The sequence below is a fragment of the Limulus polyphemus genome, unplaced genomic scaffold (assembly GCF_000517525.1).
Source record: "Limulus polyphemus unplaced genomic scaffold, Limulus_polyphemus-2.1.2 Scaffold1821, whole genome shotgun sequence".
NCBI classification, from domain to species: domain Eukaryota; kingdom Metazoa; phylum Arthropoda; class Merostomata; order Xiphosura; family Limulidae; genus Limulus; species Limulus polyphemus.
The window spans coordinates 81,388-102,224 of NW_013667431.1; the positions used below are offsets into that span (position 1 = coordinate 81,388).

Below are 20,837 nucleotides of genomic sequence, written 5' to 3' on the forward strand. Positions count from 1 at the left end.
TATATATATATATATATAAAACCTAAAAAAAATTTCATTTCACATCCTCCACTTGCGAAATTTGAAAAGACTTGGTAACCTATGTCAAGCAGCAATCAAGTACAAAGGTTGTAACTAGAAGAGATAATGTTTGCTTTACTTCCTTATTTACTGTTCTATGTTTAAGAAAAATAACTTTAAGAACTTGTTTCTAAATAGTAATAATCTATCTACATATATAATGTAAAATAATGGAAATGTGACTATTTTACAAAATACTAGTTTACTAAAACACAGCCAAGACAGGTCACTTTGTAAGTACTAAAGGTGAGTTTTATAATATTTGATGCGGTAACATGAGATCGCATGTGGTTCATCATTGTAATTTCTGTATTGTTAGCCAGGCACAGCTAAAAGGCCAATATAATAAAGATATATATAAATGTATAATTTATGAGATGTAGGCTATTTATTCTACACATTTATGTTTTCATGTTATAATTTGTTGTTATTCTAGAATGAAAGAGGCGTAATTTATATTTATTTCCTAATTTTATGGTGGTCACAAGATTGGTCAAATTGTCTGAACCCAAACAGAGATTTGTTAGTGAAAATAACAGATAAAATATAAAGTTTCTCTTAATAAACAGTTGATAACTATCTGGACATTATAAAGATTTCGCATGTGAAAGTTCAAAATTTTCTGATGCATAGAAGTATTTTGAATCTTAAAATGAAAATTACTTTGCATTTTGGATAGACAACATGCAAAAAAAAAAAGACAGGCATGAAAAAAACATTGCTTAACAAACCTTAAGACTTAATAAAAAAAATTTTATATTTTATGTATGAAAGCATTGTAATGTTTACTGATAATCGTTAACATAAAATTTTTTTAACATACACTTACTGACTTAAGTTATAGCATGAAAACTACAACAAACACAAAATGATTATAAGGTTGGGTCCAGGGACCGAACTTGTGCTGAAAGTGTTAAATCTCAAACTTACTAACTTTAAGTACTGAATGTGTACACCTTTTTGAATTGTAGTTGTGTGCCACATTAAAATTCATAGTTAATGTTAAAGTGCAATTTTAATTTTACATGCAAAATAGAAAGTATAATGTATTTTCCATGTGAGATTATATGTGCATTAATTGTTAATAACACATCAACCTGTGTGATAATGATCATGCAGTTACTGTGACAGCTTGCTATGTATGGTGACCACAAGTATTACAGAGTCTGTGCTTTTTCTGTGCTTTAATTTTATTGTCAAGAGGGTGATGTTTCTGGCACTTGCTGATGAGCGGGCGAGGAATTTCATGTGTGAGCATTGCCTGACCAATGTGTATTTGAATTGACAGAACTATAACTCTGTGTAAAAATTTGTATTTAATATTAATTATAAATAAAGCTGTTTCTGGTTTTTGTATCCCTAATGTTTGTTTGTTTATTTAGTTATTTCAAAGTTCTCTTCATACGGTTTATGTTAGACCTTCACATGGTGTAGATATTTCATATGGTGTTAATCTTCTGCATCATGTAGTTTTTGTAACTGCTTACCTCTATTTTTCGTGTTTTGTTTTTTTAATTAAAGCTACATTCATAACATACAGTGTTTACTGATATCTTAAGGTTGCTCTACTGATACAAACATTTATGTGTTAGCAATAATTAATTAGACCAGATTTTAAATATAATATATGTGGAATTGATAAAAATGTGTTAAGTACATAAAATTGTACTGCTTTAAAGTAAGCAGCGCACCAATAAAGGTGAGACTCATCAAGTAGTCAAGCTTATTAGTGGGAGTGGTTCATGTTGTTTTAGGTATCATACCAGACAAACTGTCAAATGAGCCAAAGTAGTAGTGTTGTTTTTTCACAAGTGTAAAGATGTCAGATTAAGTTTTATATTATGGTGTTACCATTCACTTAATTCTTTTTTTTTTTTTTGAATTTTGCAAAATGCACTTATAATGGTTAAAAGTTTTATGTTCTTGAAGAAGTAGAAACAGTCAATATGTTATCATTCATCATCTAGTATAACTTGCTGTTGACCACCACTGTAATCAAAATGCAACCACTAATCATCTGACATAGAAGTAAGCATCTCATCCAATCCTAATCACTTTGGTCAGTTCAGTTTCTTAATGATATTCACCTAATGACTAAAGTTATTTCTTAATCATAGCTTGCAAAAACATGAACCATCTCCCCTGTATATGGTGCAAGTTTTATTTTTTTTACTCCATACTTCCTAATAAACAAAGTAACATCTTATGTAAAAAGCTTCTAATAACTATCACAATAATTTTTCAAGTTTAATAAGTGCTAAAACAAAGTTTAAATGTTATCATAGAAATCAGGAATTCATTTTAAAAGCATAGAAAAGACCATAATTACTTTTGTTCTTGCTTAAGGCTGCTGCTGTGAGGTCACTTCTCTCTCTTGTACCATTATTATAATTTCCACGTGACCTCTATTCATGATGTACAAGTCATGAAACATTTTCAAATTTCAGTTTTTATAGTTAGATAGAGAATAACAAATCTCTCATGCTCTGTAATTCTGATATGCTATCTTACCTCCTCTTACAAAAAGCTTTCCTGACTTCTATAGGCACACATTTTTGCTTGCAACTAACATGCAAATGATCATGCAGCAGCCTTTCACCAATAGAGTGCTACACTACCCCTATCTTTACTAGGGCACATGCTAGTCACTTCTCGATTGGCAGTCCCACTGATTAGACATGTTTTTTGCACATATTTAATTAACCTATACACAAGTTGTTACTTTCATGAATTTCTCCCTCAGTTAACCCTCCCTGCATGGGCATTATTACTGTTCTGTAGTAGTATTAGCATTAGTCTGAATTTTGAGTGAAAGGGGAGAAAACTTTAGTAGGAAGTTTTTTCTGCAAGTCTTGAGTAAGAAAGATATATGTGAAGAACTTGAATCAACAATTTCTTTGTCATCCATGGAAAAATATCTGTTTAATTTAGAATTTGCTGCTAAAGAATTGGTAAGAATTTTCAAAAAATATAAAAGAGAAGAAAAAGCTGAAAAGTTACTTTTTTCTTGGAGGGTTGACACAGTGACTCATGAGGCAGTGATCATTTTCCTAATGTTTTGAGGGAGATTGGCCATTGTCGATGCCACCTGACCCAAGTGCGACAGTGAAAGTTGTATCAGGCCAACTGGCTCTCTTTCACCTCTCTGTTGGAACTTGATCCTGCTGTCATTAGTCTTCCATCTATTAACAACTGTGTAGAGGCAGTAACTGATTGCTTCACTCAATCAACTGTTCATTCTATACCCAAATCCTCGACACAGTATCCTTGACCATGGTGCTCTCCAGCCTGCCAGCAGGCATGGAAGGCTCAGAAATAGGCCTGGGATACTTTTTACGGGTATCCCACTCTTTCCAACAACATCACTTTCCAGCGGGCCCATGCTCGGCAGGTCAGATGTCAAAACCAAAAGGATTCTTGGATTAAGTTCACAATTAGCATTTCTTCTATTGCCAGTTCCAAAGTCATATGGGACAAGATTCGTAAGGTCAATGGGAGGCATTCTTCCCATTCCCTTTCCATTTTGCTTTCCAATGGCCAGGAAGGTGCTAATGTACAGAACATCACCGATACTCTCAGTGTGAGCTTTTCTCCTGCATCCAGCACTTCTGTTTCTTCCCCCACCTTCTTGGCCATCAAATCTCAGGTAGAGCGATCACATCTTTCCTTTTGGGCCAATCGTCTCTATGACTATAATTGTCCTCTCACACTGGTGTAACTCAAACTTGCCCTTCATCAGTCTGGTACATTGGTTGGACCTGATGATGTGCACAATGAGAGGCTGTATCTCCTCTCTTGCTATTCTTCTGGTTGTTTTTAACCGGATCTGGTAGGAAAACATTTTGGCTGATGATTGGCGCCAGGCTATTGTCCTCCCTTTCTCTAAGCCTGGGAATGATCCCAAGATTCCTTCTAATTATCATCCAATTAATTTGACTAGCTGTCTCTGTAAGGTCTTATAGAGGATAGTTAATGCTTGTCTTGTTTGGTTCCTCGAATCAAACAACCTCCTCTCACCTACCCAATGTGGGTTCCATCAATAGTTTCATGTTACAATCTGAAGTCATTCTAGAAAGAAAAAAGGTTAATTACCGATCCTGTATAGAGATAGGGTAGAGAAAATAAGATAAAATATAAAGTTTTACTGAAAACAAATGTTTGAAGTGCACTTGAGAGGTTTTAGAGATTACACAAATGAAATTTGAAATTTTTGAGAGTAAGAAATATATTTTTAATCTTAACATGATAATCACTTTGCACATGGACTATTCAAAACAAATACTCAATATATTCATGCACAAATCCTTTTTTAATCTAATTAAAGTATCTTTCTAAAGATATGACTTTTTGTATGTGAAAGACTTATAATGTTTACTGAAAGACTACCAAATTTTGTGAAGATATACATACTATATTAAAAATTAGTAGTATCAAGTCTATAAAGACTTTAAATTAGTACAAAGAGGTCATATGGTCAGTTAAATCAATGGAGCACATGTTGAGAGAGTTAAATACATTTCTTTATTAGAAATAGTAGAAAAAATCTAAATTAAATGTTTTATTTTTCTGAAACTACATATGTTTAGGAATGTTCTGGCTAAATTTTAAACTATTTCATTCAGTAGTTTTATTTCTGGACTAAATATTACGAGTGACATTACTTACTAATAAATTAGTAGCTGGTAGTCATAGGGTTAAAGAATGCTGGGAGTTACTGGACGTAAATAGAACCAGCATAACACTATCACGCTTCCAGTTAGAAGGAATGGTAGAATGATTCAACCACAAAATTGTCAAGTTTAGTGAAGAATATCATATCAGTTGGGATATGAAATTACGGGCATGTTCTACAAATATCATGGATGCTAAATCCAAAAATAATATCCATTTTTCTCCATCATGTACAGATTTTTCACAAAACATCATAATGGAATACATAAAAGAAAGACCACAACACATAGTTTAGAGACTATAAGACGTAGATTTCACAAAAACAAAATCAGGATGAATAATGATGCATATTTGTTTGACATCAGTGTTCTTCCCCTTTCTTCAGTTTGTTAAACTAAATAATAATTTAAGTAAGAGTTTTTCCCCCCCTGATATGTAAAAAAATCTTTGTGATAGAAAAAAAAATGAATATTATTTTCAAAATCTGTGCAACTGAATTATGGAAAATCTGTTATTAAAACCCAAACAACTTTTATGAAGTTTAAATTTACAGGCCTGTGTTATTTCTCTAGCCACATTTCACCTCTGATTTGTTGTGTACTAAAGCTTGGTTGTCCATATATATTTTTCTGCCCATCTCTGTGACACATTGAGCTATTTTTGCCTTCCTCCTTTTATCTGGTCAAAGAGTATACCCTGTTAGAGAAGGATGTGGTCTGCCATGAGTGTTGCCTCTCTAGTAAGACCCCAATATTGGGTGTTACAATTCTGACAACTTCTCTGAAGGGAGCTCATCTAGATTTCCTCTTTTCCACTGATCCCATCACCATGTCAGTGTGGAATTCTACTACTGTGTTTATAGAAGCAAGTGGGTCATTTTGAAAGTTAACATTTTCCCTGCATAAAAATGTATTTCCAATAAATACTTACCTCTTTTCACATCTTCCCACCCTTTCTCCCACTGCTGGTGCACATTTTTCTTTTTTGCCTCCTCTAATATAATTTTGAGTGCAAGTTTTTATGGGGATCTACTGCACATGGAAGATGTGTCACCCTCACATGTAGAGGGCTATTGTTGCAAGATGATTACATCATCTACCAGTGCAGTTCTCATCAAACTACATGCTTTATGTGGAAGATAGTTCAAGACTAGTGGTATTTTCAAAATCTCAATAGCAGGTGTGTGAGAAATAGCTACTATATGCAGAGAGGTAAGTATCTATCAGAAATTCATTTTTCAGGTAAAAAAAATGTTAACTTTAGATTAATTGATTATTTTGGGGATATTAATTGATTTAATCATAATTTCGATTAATTGTTTAGTTTACATGACACTAATCAATGTAATTGATGTTTATACGTAATAGATTAAATAACCCAGATCTTGTGAGAGCACTTCTAGTTTACCTAGCTTTTCTTTCAATTTTAGAATTTGGCTAAACACTACAAACTTTTTCATGGATTCCAGGGAACACAAAGCTGTACCACCATGGAAATTTCTGAATTTGTTTGTTAATGGGTTAATTTTCATTGTACAATGATTGTTTTATATAAAGTTTGTATAAGCAAAGTACTGTAGTATCAGAATTGAAAAAATATATAATTTTATGTTTCATAAATATTCAATGTATTACAAACATGGTTTTACCATGAAAGTTGTGATCAGGTATAGACTGTTCTTAAGCTAATTCAGTTTTTGCTTGATGGTACCTTTAATGGTGAAACTGTTGTCAGAATAGATGAAACAGTTGTGAATCATCAAATTGATTTTGTTTTCCTCAATTCTGTCACTATAGAAATTCACCAACTACTAATGGATACAACTATTCATTACTAAAGTATGAGTGTTATTTGGCTACTTGAAAGTCTAGTGTTGCTATATTAATTTTATATGAAAAAAAAATGATTTAACCAGTCTTCTTAATGTTTAATTAATAATAGCTAAATCCACGTATAAGTGACTTGACATTTCATTAGATCAGTGGAATTGTAGTTGTTCAGTAACTGTACAAATAAATCACAAATGGTGTACTGTAAGTCTGCATTTGTGTTTTTTAATTTAAAATTGAAGTGTAGCATCATTCAATATTAAATGTTTGAATATAGAAGCAAAAGATTTTAATTTACAATAATACAAAAGTTTAACAGTTTTAGTTGTCTGAAGCATATTTTTGCATCTATAATTTTTGGTAACTTTTTTTGGCAAGTTTGTGGTCTTGATTTGTGTCTGTAGATGTTGACCTGTAAACATCATATATTTCAGACATAACTATGAAAAACCAACACCAATTCAAGCACAAGCTATTCCAGTTATTATGTCTGGACGAGATGTTATTGGAATAGCAAAAACTGGATCTGGCAAAACTGTGGCATTCCTATTACCAATGTTACGTCATATTCTTGATCAGCATCCATTAGAAGCTGAAGATGGACCAATAGGTAAAAAAAAATATATACCTTAACACTAATTAGTGCTGTAAAGTAGTGGGTATCATTATAATTGGAGCATTTGCTGTCAGTTCGTAGGACTGAGGATAAATCACAGTTTTAATCTTTCTGTCACTAGTAATTGTATTAGAAAAATAATGGTTATCAGAGTAATAGATACTACAGTAGTAGTTACATCAAAGTAATGTTAAAGTAGTGGTCAACAGAATGATAAATAGCAGAGTAATGGTTATCAGAGCAGTAAATAGGAGAATAATAGTTACATCAAAGTAAAGTTAAATAAGCAGAGTAATGGTTAACAGAGTTGTAAGTACCAAAGTAATTGCTGTCAAAGAGGTAGGTAACAGAATATTAGTTGAATCAAAGTAATGTTCTGAACAATTAAGATAATGTTTTATTTTTGCATGTGTTTAAATTATATTATTGTTTGTTGAAAATTTTTATATTACAATTGTGTGTCTGATAAGTCATTTTGGATAGAAGGCACTATGTATTAAAGTCATTTGGTAAAAATCTAATGCAAGTAAACTGCATGCATTAATGTCACTTGATAAGAATTTAATGTAAACTTAGGCAATCATGTATTTGGTGAAATCTTATTTAATCAGTTGTTCAGCTTTTGGAAACATTTTTGATTAAGAGTTAAATATATAGCATAGTAAGTGAAGTTTTGGGGAGTCTTATAGTCTCTTTAGTGAGTCAATGAAGCTTTCAGTATCAGAGAAATAAATTGATTATTTACCATAAAAACTGGATAATTAGGCTGTGTCTGGTATTTTTTAGGAAAGTGAAATATTTTGTACAAGTGACTAATAAATTAGTTATCATGAACTGCAACAGCAGTTCATAATAAAGATTGCAAGGAATTACACAAAACCCAAATAGAATGTTCAGGCAAAAGGCATCTCAAATGGTAAAGATTCAGTTCAAACAACACTTTAAAATTGTTACTGTTGACTGCTAAGACTATACACATGTAAAAATGCACAAAAAGAGCACACCAACAAAGCACATTTATTTTTACTGGTATTCCCAATTCCATTTGGCACCACAATTAATTGGTCATTATTATTATTATTCTCTTGCCAGCTTGCAACAAAAACAGCTTAGTATATTGCACCCAAACCTTTTGTAGAATACTAAATAAGGTACTGCAAATGTCGTAGGGGTATTGAAAAGTTGATTTGTTTCTTCTACATTTTAAATAAGCTAAAAAAACATTATAATCCTAATGTAAACAAGGTTATCATTACCCCTTGAAGTTAGCTTAATTACCAATCAATAATAGATGAACATTAGATGACTGTAACATTTAGATACCCAATGCTTCGTACACTATACAATCAGTGTCTTTTAGGAAGCTAACCCCTATATTATGTAAGAAGTGAAGAAGTAAAAAAATCAATACATGTAATATTAAATCTTATGACACACATAAGTAGAATATTTACTTCAACAGACATGAAGTTTTATTTTAAAGCAATGTTTTAGACATTTATGTTTTATTCCAAAACAATTACTTCCTTTAAAATTTAGCTTTATCCTGATGAAAGTTTCTTTTTTCTGCCCATTTAAGCATTGGTATGAATTATACCTCGCTTGCTCCAGTCTTTATACCCCACTATATTGCCTATAGTGATTTCAATCTTGTGACTCTCTCCACTTATGTCAATGCGATCTTTATACCAGATCTGTATATAAGCTCCCCTTTATTACTCCTTATTCACCTTTTCTCACTGGCAGAAATTATGATGATGGTCTTTCTTTTAGACTAGGACATACAGTTCTTCATACACAGAGAAGTAGAGTTTTACATGTGGTCTGATGTTTTTTTTCTCCTGTTGGCTCTAAGGCAATGTTTGCGGGAGATTGGGGGCAAACTGGTGAGAATTTAGGCTATATTTCCAGCACTATTCTTTGCTCAGATAACTAATCATAAGCCTTGGACATACATTCTGCCTCCTGCTCCTTTTTTGCAACTAGTATGCCAAGATTGTAATGTTTTGAGTATTTCTCTTGTAGCTTACAAATCATGTTCTTTATTATTGGGGGAAAATTATTCATCTGGTCCTTCCACCTTCAACAGACATTGCTGTGCATGCGAGGATATTTGCTAATCACTTGAAAGAGGGTTCTGCCATGCCTTGTCCTCCTCATTTATTGGATCAGCATGCCTTGGCTTTCCATTACCTAGAGAACCCTTATTTGGATTCTCAGATATTATATTCTCTTCTTCCTGTTTGGAGATCTAGACAAGATGCCATGGTTTGCCTTAATCAATCTCAGTTTTCTGGAATTCGTCTGTTACTTACAACAGTTTTGCATTTTTTATTGTCTTTGCAACTGTTGTTTGATGCTTATCACAGATCTCCTTGCATAATTTTTGGATGATCTTAGTCATTATTGACTTCTACTTTGGTTAGGTTATCAGCTTTTGCTCTCTCTTTGGTATCTTGTTTGGTTTGTTGTTGGGATCATTTGGAGAGAATGCCTTGCTGTAAGAAGCTTGACTTCTTGCTTCAGCCGTTAGACATCTCAGAGAAGCTCCTTTTCTCAGATAGCTTATTTTTACTGGCATTTCCAATTCCATAGAATCTCTAGTAGATCTCCACTCTTCTCTTTTTACCTTAGCTTCTCAACTGCCCCAAAGGTTTTCAACAGGACATTTTCTTGCATCTCCCAATCGAGTTTCCAGACCTCTAGATTTGACGCCACAATTCATTGGAACACAAGGGCAATTATAACCTTCCCAAAAGGGAATCCTCCTCTAAGATGACTCCAATTGTAATTTTAGGTAGCAGCATGGAGCCAAAAAAAGGGTTTGTAGTTTTAGTAAATAATGTCTACAGTATCCCCAGCCTTATTTTTATATGTTTTTATGATCCCTATTTGCAGGTTTTTAAATTCCCAATTTTTTTAATTATCTTGTTCAAATCAATACAGGAACTTTAATTTTTTAGTTGGACCAGCATAACAATTTGGTATCAGGAGTGGGATTGTTCAACTCATTTATCATGTTTAAAGAAGGAAATACTATCTATAGTAGTTCAACTTGACTATGCTCAAGGAAGAAGCATCAAGTGTGCGGACAGATCATGCTGTTTTATGCTGGCTTCGTAGCCTAAAAGATATGAGGGACTATTAGCCAGGTCATTTGGGAAGCTGGACCAGTACCATTACCAGATTGAATACTGTAAAGTCGGGATTCATGGGGATATAGATAGTCATAGTGGATGGCCTTGTCTAGAAGAGTGCAAGCATTGTGAGAAAAAAAAAAAGATTCAGAGGTGTCGATAAACCTCTGCTTTTAGAAATAGTGATCCAGATATGGAGTTATTCCAAGAACAGAGAAATAATCCCAATATTGAGACTCATTATCCCACATATGTAGTAGTCACCAGAAAGACCAACATGGGAGATGATATTTTACACAAAACCAAATCATCTGGGCTTAGTGGAACATGTTGCACCTACAATCTAGTATACTACAAAGAATATAAGAAAACCAAGCACAAGAGAGTATTGGCAATAAATCATTCCCAAATCAGTGCAAACAGCCATTTTGCCAGAGTCACTTGATAGCATCTCAGGTGGATATCTCAGAATGTCTAAAAAACACTTGGTCAACTTTGGGAAAGGTTTTATTGGAGTGGTATGAAAAGAGATGTTGAGGAATGGTGTTAAGCATGTAAAGTATGTTTTACAAAATTGGGATCATCTAAACCTAGGACAGCAACACTCAAACTGTACCAGACTGAAACAACATTGAAAAGAATAGCAATTTACATTATAGGACCAATGCCAAAAACTGATATTGGAAATAAGTAGATACTAGTAGCTATAGATTATCTTACAAAATGGCCAGAAGCTTATTCAATCCCAAATCAAAAAGCAGCCCCAGTGGCAAAAATGCTGTTTGATCAGCTCTTCACAAGATTTAGTTCATCTATAAATCTTCACTCTAATCAGGAGAGAGACTTTAAATCAGCAGTATTTAATCCTGTCGTCCTGGGTACCCTTTACTGCACATGACACAAGGTTTTAGTGTCTTACATTCAAAATTTTATTAAACTACTTTTTTGTTTATGTTATACCAATTAGAATAGCATGAAATCTTAGCTAATAATCCATATTTTAATAGTATACAAGTTTTAAGTTCTTAATTCTACAAGGAAATATGTATAAAAAGTCCTGAATTTCCAATAGTGTGACCCACGTGACACATTTTGTCTTAGCATGTCATCATCCCTATTTTATCCATCACCCCTTGAAAATGTATGAAATTAAATGTAAATTAATCATTATAAGATCGTTATTGCTCAGACAAACCATAATTTTTATAGTCTTCAATTTTGTTTGGTTACAGAGCCATCAAATAGAAAATTAGATCCCTATTGCCACACCCACCTATCACATCCTCTTTTTTCAGGATTTGTTAGTAATTCTTTCTTACATTTAATTCTATATCATCTAGAACCAATAGAAAGACAAGGTTTTCTGAATGGAAAATTGTCAATTTCTCTGTTAGTACAAGCTTCATTCCCATGGGAAAGATAACGACTAGCTTGGATGAATTTGTAACGGCTCTTGTTGCATATTTAGAAAGACATAAAAAATTGTGATAGTTAGAGGAAGTTGTCTGTTTTTTGCATTTTATTATTCTGTGTTCTTTGGTGCATTATTTAATTAAATAAAAATTATTTAGGGCATTACTACCATTAGTATAAAAAATAGGGCTAAGTGTCATCAACAGTCGACAGCAAAAAAAAGAAAAGACATGGGTAAGTACTTTATTTCATGTTTATTCTTTATCTATTATTATGAAAGTAACTAAAATGTAGAAATAGGGTCTGTTTAGGTTAGTTAAGGCTAGATTAGGTAAAATATATAATAATAATACAAAATAAATGTTTCGTGAAGCGTGCATGCGAGCAGCTCTTGGGCAATGTAATTTGATAGGGTAATGTTAGCTCCACATTCCCCTAGTGATTTTCAATTTATAATAGTGCGATTAGTAATAGAGACAGGGTAGAGAAAATAACACATAAAATATAGAGTTTTACTAAAACCAAATGTTTGAAATGTATTTTGGAGGTTTTAGAGATTACACAAATGACATTTGAGATTTTTGAGATGAAGACAAGTATTTTTAATCTTAACATGATAATCACTTTGCACATGGACTATTCAAAACAAATACTCAATATATTCATGCACAAATCCTTTTTTAATCTAATTAAAGTATCTCACTAAAGATATGATTTTTTGTATGTGAAAGACTTATAATGTTTACTGAAAGACTACCAAATTCTATGAAGATATACATACTATATTAAAAATTAGTAGTATCAAGTCTATAAAGACTAAATTAGTACAAAGAGGTCATGTGGTCAGTTAAATCAATGGAGCCTATGATGAGAGTTAAATAAATTTCTTTATTAGAAATAGTAGAAAAAATCTAAATTAAATGTTTTATTTTTCTGAAACTACATATGTTTAGGAATGTTCTGGCCAAATTTTAAACTATTTCATTCACTAGTTTTATTTTTGCACTAAATATGACGAGTGACATTACTTACTAATAAATTAGTGGCTGGTAGTCATAGGGTTAAGGAATGCTGGTAGTAACTGGACATAAATAAAACCAGCATAACACTATCACATTTCCAGTTAGAAGGAATGATTCAACCACAAAATTGTCAAGTTTAGTGAAGAATATCATATCAGTTGGGATATGAAATTACAAGCATTGCTCATAGCCTAAAGGACTACTGTACATATGAAACTACAGGCTATACACCCACCATGATTATAATGGGACGAGAACATTGATTATCAGTAGATTTGATCATTAAGAGACCACTGAATGCCAGATAATAGTACTAACAATGAGAGGAATCTGCAGAAACAACTGGCAGAAGTATACCGACATGTAAGAGAGAGAGACTCTCAGCTTAGCCAGAAAGGCAAGTAAGTAACACTATAATATCAAGCCAAATTCACATTACTTTAATATTGGTTTCATACCTCTCAAAAGAAGAAAGGAAAGTATCCAGCTTTCAGATGTCATGTGCTCAATGAATGGTAGCTATCAATAGAGGCCAAGATACTTAGGTGGTGGGACATACACTTGGAACAGAAACACTGGAGGTCAGGGAAGTGTCAAAGGAGCTGACATTCCAGGTGACCTTGATGAAGACAGTGCCCATTGCTCAAAAACATATACAATCACTTCAACTCTCCGAGAGATGAAAAACCAAGTGCTTCAAATAAGTTCTACTCAAAAGCAAAGATAACCTCACTGGTTTGATTGGGAGTGAATAATGGACATTATGAACAATGTGAATTGTTTTATTTATATATTTTAAATTTCACTGACTCAGTTGAAATTTGGGCAGGGGACAGTTTTGTGAATAATTCAAATAATATTTTTGTGTATTTGAATTATGTTATTATTTGTGAAAAACTTTTGTACTATAATTGTTTATTTTGGAAATGATTTTGGAGAGAGGGCACTGTATGCATTATCACTGTTTGATAAAATTTTACATTATCAGTTTTGATTAAGATTTAGATATATAGCACCGTAAGTGAAGCTTTCGTAAGTCCAGTATCGGAAAATCAACTTGATTGTGTTGTATAAAAACTGAATAGTTAGGCCTGAGTCTCATATTGTTTGGGAAAGTGATATATTTTGTATGGGTGGCTAATAAACCAGTTATTCAAATTGATACTTGGACTATTCATCATTATTTTGATTGGACCAGTATAACAAAAATATTTAAGTAGCAAAATAATGGTTATCATAGCGTTAAGTAGTAGAATAATAGTTCCATCAAAGTAATGTTAATATAACAGAGTAATAGTTATCACAGTGATAAATAGTAGTTTAGAGTAGTTTGTCAAGGTGATAAGTAGCAGAATAGCTGTTACATCAAAGTGATGTTAAAGTAGTAAAGTAATGGTTAACAGAATGATAAGTAGAACAGTAGTGATGGCTGTCAAAGTTACAAGTAGTAAAGTACCGTATTTTTCGGAATATAAGACACACCTTTATTTTGAAGACAAAGTTTTGGGGGGAAAAAAGCTACAGTCATATTTGAAAGATTTTTATTGAACAAAAATTAATTTTAATACTTTAAAAATTAGTATATATTGTTCTAAACACAAAAGAGCTCAAAACATCAAAATAAGAAAATACCGTAACTCAAAAATAAAGGTTTACTGTTATTTAGTTTGGTTCAAAACCTACAAAATCTTCATTGCTTTCAATGTAATTTATTTTTTTTATTATTTAGGGAGCATTATAAATAGTTGTTTTTAAAAGAAAAAACTACTATTGTTATAAATAACACATTCAACTGAACTAAACTATGCATGCCTATTTAAATATATTTACACATGGCTTGTGTATATCGTTTATATACACATATATATTATTCATACCTTCGGTGTATTGGACACAAGCAGATTTTGACTTCAAATTTTGGGGTAAAAAAGTGCGTCTTATACACCGGAAAATATGGTAATAGTTATCAGAGTAGTTATTGGCAGAATAACAGTTATCACTACTCTGCTACTTTAAAATTGGGTTGATGTATTATTCTGCAACTTATCACTTTGACGCCATTTTTATTCCGTTATTTATTGCTTTGATAACCACTGCTCTGCTACTTTACATTACTCTGATTAACTATTATTCTGCCAATTACTAGCTCAGAATAAAGGCTGTCAAAGAGATAAGTAGAAGTTTAATGGCTGTCAAATTGATAAGTAATAGAATAATAGTTGCATTGAAATTATGTTAAAGTAGCAGAGTTATAGCTGTTAAAATAGTAATATTAGAAGATTTGTTACATCAAAGTAATGTTAAAGGAGCAGAGTAATATATGTCCAAGTAACAAGTAGCAGAATAATAGTTACATATATGTAATGGTAAAGTAGCAGAACAGTGAGTATCATAGTAATAAGTAGCAGAGTAATATCTGTCAAAGTATGTATGAGATTAATAGTTATATCAAAGTAAAGAAAGTAGCAGTGTAATGGTTATCAGAGCAGTAAGTAGTAGAGTAGTACGTATGAGAGTGAAAAGTAACACATTAGTAGTTATTCTAAGATTCCATAAGTGAAAGTAAAGAAAGTAGCAGTGTAATGATTATCAGAGCAGTAAGTAGTAGAGTAGTGCGTATGAGAGTGAAAAGTAACACATTAGTAGTTATTCTAAGATTTCATAAGTGAAAGTAAAGAAAGTAGCAGTGTAATGGTTATCAGAGCAGTAAGTAGTAGAGTAGTGCATATGAGAGTGAAAAGTAACACATTAGTAGTTATTCTAAGATTCCATAAGTGAAAGTAAAGAAGAATATTTTATAATATGTCAGTTATACTACATCTGCTATATTCAGTGCTGACAAGGCTTTTCATCCGATACTAGCGCTCATCAAGTCAGCAGGGATATGACAGACATAATAGTGTTTTAGGAATTGTATGTATATATATATATATGTGTGTGTGTGCATATATATATTTTTATATTCTTTTAGGAGGTTTTAGTGGTTATTCAGATGAAATATGAAAAGTGTTGGATGGAAAAAAAGAATTTTTTATATGAAAATCACCTGACACTCAGTAAATTCACAGATGAAACTATAATCGAAATTATTTTATAAATATTGATTTTTGTTTTGTTTACAAAATACTTGTTATGTTTACTGAAAGCTTGGCAGATTTCGTGAAGATGCATTTTGTTTAACTATAAACTGGATATTGATATTCATGGTGGGAAGAGCACAGATAGCCCTTTGTGTAGCTTTGTGCTTGATAATAAACAATAGCATTTTGTAAATTTGAAATTATAGTAAACATTATAAACATTAATTTTCTAATGGACCAACCCCATGCATGTAGAATTAAGCAACTGAATTGTAATTATTATGAATATTTATTTAAGTCACTTACATATCAGGTTTTAGGGTAAGAATTAATAACACATCATCAAAGCAATGTTAAAATAGCAGAGTAATGGTTATAAGAGCAATTAGTAGAGTAATAGTTACATCAAAGTAATTTTAAAGTAGCAGAGTTCTCATTATTTTGAGCAATAAAAAAGCAGTGTATTAGTCACATAAAAGTAGTGTTAAAGTAGTAAAGTAATGGTTATCCAAGTAATTAGTAGAGTAATAGTTACATTAAAGTAATGTTAAAGTAGCAGAGTTCTCATTATCAGAGCAATAAGAAGCAGTGTATTAGTTGCACATTATCAAAGCCACAAATAGCATGGGTAGTAGGTACATCAAAATAATGTTGAAGTAGCAAAGTTGTGGTTATCAAAGTAATAAGTAGCACAATAGTAGTTATATCAAAATTAATGTTACAGTAACAAAATAATTGTGACATCATAGTAATGTTAAAGTAGCGGAGTTGTGGTCATCAAAGCAATAAGTAGCAGAATAGTGGTTACTAGTAAGAGTAGATATTATAAAAGTGATTAGTTGTAGAACAGTAAATGTTATTGAAGTGATTAGTAGCAAAGTAATAGTAATCTGTGTTTTTAATAAAACAAATTTGTTGATTTTTTTCCTTAAGTTAAACAATTTGAAGTTTGTTTGTTATGAAACAGTGAATTTTTTTTTGTTATTTTTAAAAGTGCTTTCATGTTTTTATGAATACTCATCAGATGCTTAATTTTCTTTATTACTGTAAAACAACAGATCTCAAGAAGTATTTGCAATGATACTCTGTAGTTTAGACTAAACATTGTATTGTTTGGTTTGAATAATTGTATGAGTGCTATATATAGGCAAAGTTTGATTACTCAACTTTAATTAACAACTAATCTCCTAGGTATTATAATTCTAGAAAATTAATCAGGTTTTAATTAAGGTATAACAACCAACTGGGTTATTGAACCTTTTGATTATAAATTATTTTTGAATGTTATACATTAGCAAAAAATACATTTCAAATGAAATTTTCTAGGGTATTTTTAGTAGATATTACTAAGCAATATAGCACTGTGTGGACTTGTTTTATAAAATTACTCTTACACTGTATTGGAAACTCAGTCTGAATGTCAGATGGGAAAGCATAATAATTGAAAAAATCAAAGCAAAAAACAAAGGGAAGAATTAGAATGTGTATTATGCTGCTTTTGTTATGATAAAATTATGATTAATCTTTGTGTGTTTATTCCTCAGGAATAGTAATGACGCCCACCAGAGAACTTGCTATGCAAATAACAAAAGAATGTAAAAAGTTCACAAAAAGTTTGGGACTACGTGCTGTGTGTGTTTATGGAGGCACAGGTATCTCGGAACAGATTGCTGAACTAAAACGAGGTGCTGAGGTTATAGTTTGTACCCCTGGTCGAATGATTGACATGTTAGCTGCAAATAGTGGTAAGTTTTAAGACTGTTGAAATTGTATTGCACTTCAAAGGAAGAAGATTTGATGATTTAATAAAAATTAACACCTGGAAGTTTCAGTAACTTAATATACAAGCATATTACAATTATTATGGTGTGTATTTTTTTTTTCAAGCTGGTGAAGCATGATTATAATTAACTTACTTGTCATTAGACATTAGTATTAGGCCTATTATATTTTTAATTCTGCATTCTATATCTAGTCCCTTAGGGATTTTCAAGAATTAGAAAAGTGTGTAGTAATAATATTGCAACCAATGTATTTATTGTATCCCATGCCAATGACACATTTCATTCAATTCAAAGCTCATCAAGCCAGCTGGTACACAACAAACATAGTAGTGATCAGAACACTACTTATATAAGACATTTGTTACAACAACTGTTGTTATGGTATGAATATCTTCTTGAAGCTGGCAAAGCATGATTATAATTCATTTACTTGTCTATTATATTTTTAACTCAGCATTCTATATCTAGTTTCTAAGGGATTTTCAAGAGTTAGAAAAGTGTATAATAACAGTATGTTATTACCACACTATGTTTGCTGTGCACATTGCCAATAATGCTGTGATTTATTAATTTTGATGTGAGCATTACTGCTTCAGTTGGTACAAACTACAGCACTAAAAACCATAAAAATTAGAAGGAAGCAGATGTGAAAAGCTTAAACTGTTAAAATAAATAATTTGGATATTCGTGATCAAAACTGCAGTCAGTGTAGAGGTAAAAATGGTATTATTAATTCTATTTCACATCTTTCTCCTTGTCACTTAACATTCTTGATTTCATTGCATTGTATTTTTTTGTACAGTAGACTTGTAATGTTTACTATATCTTGCTAACTTTCATGAAGAGGAATATAGTACATTTAGAATTATGATAAATATTGTTATATATGGCTTCACAGATGCAGAATCATTCAGGTGACCTAGTTTGTGAAGAGATGGTTAATATGATACACATATGCAATGGTACATACTGAGATTTGGCTCTTCTTTTCTCCAAAAGTAAAATATTCTTTTTTTTCATCTAAAATCACTTAAAAAAATTTAAAACTACAAAAATGTTTTACTTAAGACTAGATGGAATTAAAGTACTAATTTTCATTTGTACTGTTTTAAGATCAAGTTTAAAAGAAGTTAATTTTGATGAATACAATGGATGGATTACAGATGTATTCTGTTTTTATTATTGTTTTCATTAAATCATTTTTGTGAGTGTAAAATGTGTAGTTATTTCATTCAGGAATTTGTAGCATTTTATCAGCTCTCTCAAATAGTGATATAATTACAACTTAAAATAGGTTGAAAAATACTGCAATGAACAATTAATATTAACCTTTGATCAGAGCAAGATACCTACTTACAACAATACTAAAATTCAACCTGGTGAAGAGTGTATCTAAATAAGTATAATTATCTTACATTCTGACTTGTAAAGATTAACCCTTCGTCCCAGGTATCCTTTACTATGCATGACAGAAAGTTTGTGTCTTATATTCAAAATTTTATTAAACTACTTTTTGTTTATGTTACACCAAATAGTATAACATAAAACTGAAGTTAATAATTCATATTTTAATAGTATACAAGTTTTAATTTCCTAATTCTACAAGGCAATATTAAAAAACATCCTGAATTTCCCGTAGTGTGACATATTTTCTCTAGGCATCTTGTCTTCTCTATTTTATCCACCACCCCTTCAAAAAGTACAAATTAAATAAACATAAATTACTCTATAGAAACGTCACTGCTCAAATAAACCATAATTATTATAGCCTTCAATTTTGTTTGATTACAGAGCTATAAATAGAAAATCACACCCCTTCTGCCACACCTACATCCTCTCTTGCAGGCTTTGTTAATAGTTCTCTTTTATGTTTAAGTATATATTACCTATAACCAATAGAAAGATGAGGTTTTCATCTAACAAATGACGTATTGTATGACGTTTAGTTCTGAACAGATATGCATCTATTTCACTCAGAGTACAAGCTTCATTCCCATGGGAAAGTTAATGACTAGCTTGGATGAATTTGCAACGGGTCTTGTCGTATAGTTAGAAAGCAAGAAAAATTTTTAGAGTTAGGGGAAATTGTGTGCTTTTTTACATGTTATTCATCTATGTTCTTTGGTACATTATTTAATTAAATAAAAATTATTTAATGTACTACAACCATTAGTATAAAATATGTAGGCTTAAGTTTCATTGAAAATTAACAGCAAGGAAAAAAAAAAGATTAGATAAGCAACATGTTTCTTATTTTTCATGTTTCTTCTTTATTTACTATTATAATAACTAAAATGTAAAAATAGGGATTTTTAGGTTAGTTAAGATTAGATTACATAAAATAAATAATAATGTAATAAATATGTTTCACAAGGCACATGCGAGCAGCATGTAGATAACATAATTCGATAGCATAACATGAGCTGCATGTGCCCTGAGTATTGAGTATTTGTTTTGAATAGTCCTTATGCAAAGTATTTTTCTTGTTAAAATAAAAAATACTTTCATCTCAAAAATCTGCTAAATGCATTTCAAACGTTTTTTTTTTTTCACTAAATCCTTATATTTTATATATGTTATATTCTCTACCCTAATCTCAAAACAGCATCGGTCAATTCGACTGACCTTGTAACCACCAAAAAAAAATTGAAATAAACCTAAATTAACTTTCTTTTCTTTCTAGTATGACTTCAGATGGTAACATGAAACTACATTCATTTATCCTACGTAGCTCTAAATTCGTAACATTATACATCTACTAATAATTAAATTTAGTTTTTTAATGCCCTTTGAACCGTGTCTAACTGCTATCTGTGCCATTATAAGTTGTAAATTATTCGGGGAACGTGCAGCTCGTGTTATGCTATCGAATTACATTACCCATGAGCTGCTCGCGTGCTTTGTGAACAATTTTAATTATATTATTATTATTATTACTTATTTCACCTATTCTAGTCATAAATAACTTAAAAAGATACATACTTTTAATTTTAGTTACTTTTATAATAATAAATAAATAAAGAATAAATTTGAAAAACAAGAAATAAAGTACTTACCCAATCTTAGTTTTTCCTGCCCTTGATTGTCAAGTAGAGTTAAGCCTGTATTTTTTTTAGCGATTATGGTAAAGCACTTAACAATTTTTATTTCATTAAATAATACACCAAAGAGTATAGACTAATAACATGCAAAAAGTAGACAAATTAACTTCTAAAAATTTTCCTG

General features: G+C 31.3%; 1 protein-coding gene across 2 annotated transcripts in view; it reads left to right on the forward strand.

Annotated features, from left to right (window-relative positions):
- LOC106465057 (probable ATP-dependent RNA helicase DDX46) overlaps nt 1-20,837 on the forward strand; it is a 96,231-nt gene that overhangs the window by 46,894 nt on the left and 28,500 nt on the right. For both annotated transcript variants that reach the window (XM_013925253.2, XM_013925252.2), the window contains 2 exons: nt 6,995-7,170; nt 17,373-17,573. In XM_013925253.2, the coding sequence (XP_013780707.1) occupies nt 6,995-7,170; nt 17,373-17,573 (377 nt within the window). The remainder of the gene's footprint in view (nt 1-6,994; nt 7,171-17,372; nt 17,574-20,837) is intronic.